This window comes from Zea mays, chromosome 4 (genome assembly GCF_902167145.1).
Source record: "Zea mays cultivar B73 chromosome 4, Zm-B73-REFERENCE-NAM-5.0, whole genome shotgun sequence".
NCBI lineage: Eukaryota > Viridiplantae > Streptophyta > Magnoliopsida > Poales > Poaceae > Zea > Zea mays.
This window is the reverse complement of record NC_050099.1, coordinates 69,452,712-69,458,749: the sequence shown is the minus strand read 5'-3', so window position 1 is coordinate 69,458,749 and position 6,038 is coordinate 69,452,712. Positions and strand designations below refer to the sequence as shown.

Here is a 6,038-nt window from a genome sequence, read left to right as displayed (position 1 = left end):
TGTTTATGTAGAATGGCTGTTTTTAACACACCTATTCCTTGCACAATTTATGAGTTGTCATCTTATCTAGATAGTAATCCTCTTGAGTTTGATGAATCATTTTGTGTACTTAATTGGTGGTGTGATCATAAAAGAACTTATCCAATTTTGTCAATTGTGGCTAAAGATGTTTTAATTGTGCATGTATCCACTATTTCTTCTGAGTTGGCTTTCAGTTTTTGTGGTAAGTTGATCGAGGAACGACGGCGAAGTCTAACACCATAACATGTGGACATGTCCCTGGCCAAGGATTGGGAGCAAGCTACTGGTTGGCAGCAACATTGTGTTGAGAACAAAGATTTTCAAGAGCTAATGGCAAAAAGAGAGGTCAGTTATGTTTGTGGTAGTGGTGGGGATGGAGATGGACATGAAGTAATGCACCATTAGATCAATATCACTAAAAGAGCTAGGTTGTACTCTTTTTTTCTTTAGGGATTTGTCCCCATGTAGTTAAAATGGGGTTTTACCTAAAGGTTTTTAACAAGGCAACCGTTGTAAATAACTCTTTTTAAAGCATGGTGATCTATTTTTTATGTTTGGATGTATGGCTAATGGTTGTATGGCTATTTCAATCTGTTGCAGTGCTGCTGTGTACTTTATGTATGTATGACCTAGTATGATGGCTCATAAAACTTGTGCTTTTATGCTTCAATGCTTTGTAACTTGTATGATTGTATACTTGTATTGTATCATGTATGGTTGTAACTTGTTGTAAGTTGTAACATGTTCCTATATTTGTATTGCTGGTTACTTGCTGAATCTGAATGGTTGTTGTAATGCTGAACTAAATGGTTGTTGTAATAATGAATGGTATGTCGTTTGCTCTGCACTGTGCCACTGTTGTTTATGAAGCGGGTTCCGGGCCACCACGGCCTAGAAGCCCAGCCAAGACGGCCCGGTTATAGACATTAGTGTCGTGCTTGGGCTGGCGTGCAAGCCCACGTGTTGGTACGATGTTTAATCGTGTCGTGCCTCAGCCTGATTAATTTGGTCTAGCCGTAACATGTTTGGGCCGTGTTGGCCCAACGCTGTCTATTGACTTTAATCTATATCGGCTTTTACTAATTTCTATGGTGTTTTTGTCTCTATAAATTACAGCTATAGCAGTCAAAATAGTTGGCTTTAATCTGAAACTAACAGAGCGGTATATACTTATCCAGCCACACCAGAAAGCATAATCATTGGAGTCGCGCGCATGCATGATGTGGGGGTTTCCATGCACGGTGGAGAGGGTGGTGGAATTGAGTGCAGCAGCAGTGGTGGCCAAAAAGGGCAGCCATCATTAGCGTCTGCGTATGGCAAGAGAACATTATTAAGGACGCACTTAGATGGCGTAAAACCCAGAAGAGAGCAGGCTGGTTCGCAAAGCAGAAAAAAGAACCCCCCTGAATTCGAGTAGTAAGAAAGAAGTAGGTGGACTATAATAGATGTCATGTCAAATTTGATGACGTGGAATAAAGATAAATAGAGAGGAGAGAAACAAACTATCACTAATAGCCACCTAAGAGTGGATTACTCATATATTTTCAAGACAGCTTGTGAGAGAATTAAGGGTGGCTCTAACATTAGGGCCTGTTCGTTTCGCATGGAATGAAGGGGTGGAATAAATCTGGCTTGGATTTCTTCAATAATTATTATAAGTTTTAGAGATTTAGAATTAATCCTGGTCTGTTCCGGCAGAAACGAACGGGCCTTTAAGGTTTTGGAACCTTTAAAACTAATAGTTAGCTATTAAAAATTAGTTATTAGATTCCACACACCATCGGTTAATACTATAGCTAATTGTCAGCTACCTCACACCTAACAACTATTTCATTAGCTAACTCAACCTAGCTAATAATTTATTAGCTGACTAATTATTAGTTCTAAGGGTTCTAAATAGGATCTAAATGTATAGCTTGTATTATAAAAGAATCGAACTTTTAGTTGGCACGTGACGTGACATGGCAAATATCATAAAACCCACTCCATTATTAACCATGCACTAAAGCAGAGCCACCTGCACCCACGTCCTCCCGGGCGGCTCCAGTGCTTTCGCCGAGAGGAAAGCGCGCGGTTGCGAGCATAATGATGGATTGGAACACGCTTTAATCTTCCAAACAGTGCGTGCGAGGACACTTCCAGGATTGCGGCCGCAATCATGCTGCCATGCAATACACATCATCAACGAGTGCAGTGGATGGACAGCAGCTTTGACACTTTGTTCAGACTGCAAGGCACGTAGTTGTATCGAAATCGAGAGCGCTTGGCGTGAGCAAACACTAGGCCGAAAAAGAAGGGGGGGCAATGACAGCTGCAGCCATTTGCTATCATCCCCCGTGCGAAACACAGACGCATTGACAGGGACTTTCAGTATCTCTCGAGCAGTGGCATGGTTAGTAAGGGGCAGGTGTAATGTAACAGAGCAGTATTGCAATAATCTTCAGCAACTGGAGGAATCAGCGAGATAGAAGCGGGAAAAAGGGAAGAAAGAAGGATGAAAAAGATATATGCAGAGCAAGGCATGGCATAGTGAGCTCGACGATGGTAAAACAACCACGAGCTCACTCACAGTCACAGCCTGCCTGCCTGCCGACGCTGTCACTACACAAATCTCACCACCATCCGACACGCTGCAAGGTGCAACCGATCACACTCCTCCAGATCTTCAGTCCCCCTCCTCTTCCACCTTCGGCTCGATGTCCTTGAGAAGGCCGACGATCTGCTGCATGGCGGGCCTCTTGGACGGCAGCTCCGCGGTGCACAGGTAGGCGATCCTGAGCGCCTCCTCCATCTGCCGCTCCGGTCCCGTGTCGCGGATCTTGGGGTCGATGATGCTCGGCGCGAGGCTCGCCTTCACCATCGCCCTGGCCCAGCTCACCAGGCTCGCCTCCTTCTGCACCCCAGGGTACTCGTCGCCCAGCGGTTTCTTGCCCGTGACCAGCTCGAACAGCACGACGCCGAAGCTGTAGACGTCGGACTTGGCGGTCGCCGCGGCGTTCTCCGAGCCGGAGAACTCCGGCGGCGCGTAGCCCGGGGAATGGTGTAGCAGATCGGCCCTGGTTCCTGCCACCATAGACAGCCCGAAATCGGACAGCCTAGGCTCCATTGCGCAGTCGAAGTAGATGCTGCTTGCCTTCACGTCCCGGTGGACAATCTGCGGGATACAGCCATGGTGGAGGAATGCCAGCGCCCTTGCGGCACCTAGGGCGATTTTGTGCCGGAACATCCATGTCGCAGTACCTTCCGGCGTGACGATTTCAGTTGTTGCAACACCACCGGTGTTGTCCTCCCATGTGTCGCCACTCCAGTCTTCGGTTGCCTGAACTCCAAGCGGCAAGTCGTGCAGTAGGTTGTGCAGATTGCCGCTTTCCATGTACTCGTAGATGGCAATCCTCTGAACCCCTGCCACACAGTAACCAGTCAAGGGAACTAAGTTTGGATGTTTGATCCGTCCCAGCCGCTCGAGCTCCCTTGCAGCATCTTGGTCTCCGATTGCTGATCCATGGACCAACACCTTCACAGCAACTTGAATTCCACCAGGAAGGAATCCCCTGTACACTGGCCCAAACCTGCCTTCTGCCAACAAGGTGCCCCTGTCGAAGTTTGATGTCGCCGCCAAGAGGTCAGCAAATGTGAGGCTCAGCAAGGGCTTCTCAAAGATGACAACCGGCACCGAAGTTGCAACCTTCACATCAGCAACCCATGTAGTTGAATCGGTCTGGAAAGAAAATGGCCCTGATACAGCAGGCTCATCGAACGACGACACCTGCTTAACCACAGGCAGCTCATCACACCTCTTCCTCCCCCTTCGACATGCCGCTGCCAAGCAAAGCAACCCAAGAACAGAGAAGAACAAGGAGAGCACAACAGCCAGAACCAACTTCATTCCCTTATGTTTCCCTCTACTTTTCACGATACTGTCTGGATTCACAGCAATTGGGCAGTCATTCCTGGACTGAGCAAATGCAGTGGCAAACGCCTCCGCAGAGAGCTCAGATGCGCAAACAGTCAGGTTGTTGTATGAGAAGTTGAACCGATCCATGGATGTCAGCTTCTTCACCAATGCCACAGGTATCTCACCTGTGAGATTGTTCACCGACAGGTCCAGCAAGTGTAGGCCAAGAGAACTCATGTCTGGGACTACCCCACTGATATTGTTCCGTGACAAATCGAGAACCTTCAATCCAACCAATCGGGAAGAGAAATCAGCAGGAATTTGCCCATGCAGCCCAGTGCTTGAAAGGTTAACATACTCTAGCCCAGATATCCCACCCATGGACACCAGCAAATTAGCATTGGACAACTGGTTGTGTGCAAGATTCACATGCCTCAGGTTCTGGAACCGGCCGGCAATGGTGAATTCTCCTGTAAGCTCGTTTCCTGACAAGTCGAGGTACACCAACGCCGAGCCGGCATACCCACTGCTGAAATTCAGCCCAGAGAAGCCGTTGTTGCTGAGGTCTATCACCCTCAACTGCTCCTGGAACGCCCCGATGATGGAGCCGCGGAGCCTGTTGCCCGACAGATTGAGACGGGCTAGAGAGCGGAGTGGCGACAGGTCCGGCAAGCCCCCGTCGAGTGCATTGCCGGAGAGATCCATAGCCACGACGCTCACACAGCCGAAGACGATGGCGTTGGGGACCTGTCCCTGGAACTGGTTGTGGCTGGCGTTGAGCACCTGCAGGCCGACGATGGAGCCGAGCGCTTGCGGCAGCGCGCCGGTGAAGGCGTTGTGGGAGATGTCGAGCACCTTGAGGCGCGCGAAGTCGCCGATGTTGTTGGGGAGCGCACCGCGGATGGCGTTGCCGGAGAGGTTGAGCGCGCCTAACGACGCGCCGAGCTCCCACAGGTCGTTGGGCAGCGCGGTCAGGCGGTTGCCGCTGAGGTCGAGGACCTGCAGACGCGCGAGCTTGCCGATGGTGTCCTCCGGGATGGCGCCGGCCAGGTCCATCCCGGCGGCCACGAACGCCACGACCCGCCCCGCGCCGTCGCAAGACACGCCGGACCAGGAGCACACCCCGTTGGCGCCGGACGAGGACGGCGCGGCGCGGCCCAGCTTGGAGAAAAACCCAGAGACGAAGTAGGCGTCGGTGTTGGGCTCCTGCGCCGCCGCAGCAGCAGCGCAGGCGACCACGGCCACGGCCAAGAATAGGAGCGCGGCGCTGCGGCGCCGGCCGCCATGGCAGCAGACCATGGCCGGAAGGCGAAGGGGGAGGTCAAAGGGGAGATCTTGACGCTATTGCGGGACTGCGGCCCAGTCGTTTGGTACTTGGGTTGCTGGTGGCGGTGGTGTCATGGGGGACAGCTCGGAGGTGGGCAAGTGGCTGGCTGACCTCCTCAGTCTCTTCTCAACCTTGTTGGCTTCTGTGTGATGCGGCGTGCGTTTGGCACCGGCAGGTCCTGCTTGGTGTGAAAAGGGAAGCAGGAGCGAAGAAGCTTTGGATAGTGGAAAGTGACGAAGGGGAGGCCGGGGGAAAGGGGGCGAGGAGGCTAGCTGAGGAAGGAGGCCATAAATTTGGGAGAGGTGGAGGGAGTAAATGGAGGAGTAAATTCTGGCGACTCCGGATTCAGCTCAGCCTCAGCTGCCGCCCAGCACACCGTACGGAGTAGGAGATTCAGGATTTCCATTTTTTATACCGGGAAAGTTTTTGTTTTTGGTTGGATCATGGAAATACTGAAGTGCAGTACTAGCATGCGCGAGGGTGGTGATGCCGTGATGGTTTCGGAAACATGTTCGATCAAGATACAGTACCAGATTTTCAAGAGGAAACATGGCATTTAGAAATTACAATGATATTTCTTTCTCCACTTATAATTATAGGACGTTTCGACTTTTTAAAATATATTGTTTTATTATATATTTAGTTATATTATTTTTGTTTCATCAAAATAAAAGTTATATTACTTTTATTATACATTTGATATACGTTATCTTCAATTATAAAAATTAAAACATCGTATAATTTGAAATGGGGTTGTTGAGCTAGTGTCTAGCAGACGGTCTGGTCTAGAGAGCG

General features: G+C 50.0%; 1 protein-coding gene across 1 annotated transcript; it reads right to left on the bottom strand.

The window, feature by feature from the left end:
• Positions 1 to 2,394: 2,394 nt before the first annotated feature.
• Positions 2,395 to 5,652, bottom strand: LOC103653358 (probable LRR receptor-like serine/threonine-protein kinase At2g24230). The gene has a single exon (XM_008680285.4). It carries the CDS (start codon positions 5,213 to 5,215, stop codon positions 2,687 to 2,689), a length of 2,529 nt encoding a protein of 842 aa, XP_008678507.1. The 5' UTR covers positions 5,216 to 5,652; the 3' UTR covers positions 2,395 to 2,686.
• Positions 5,653 to 6,038: the final 386 nt, after the last annotated feature.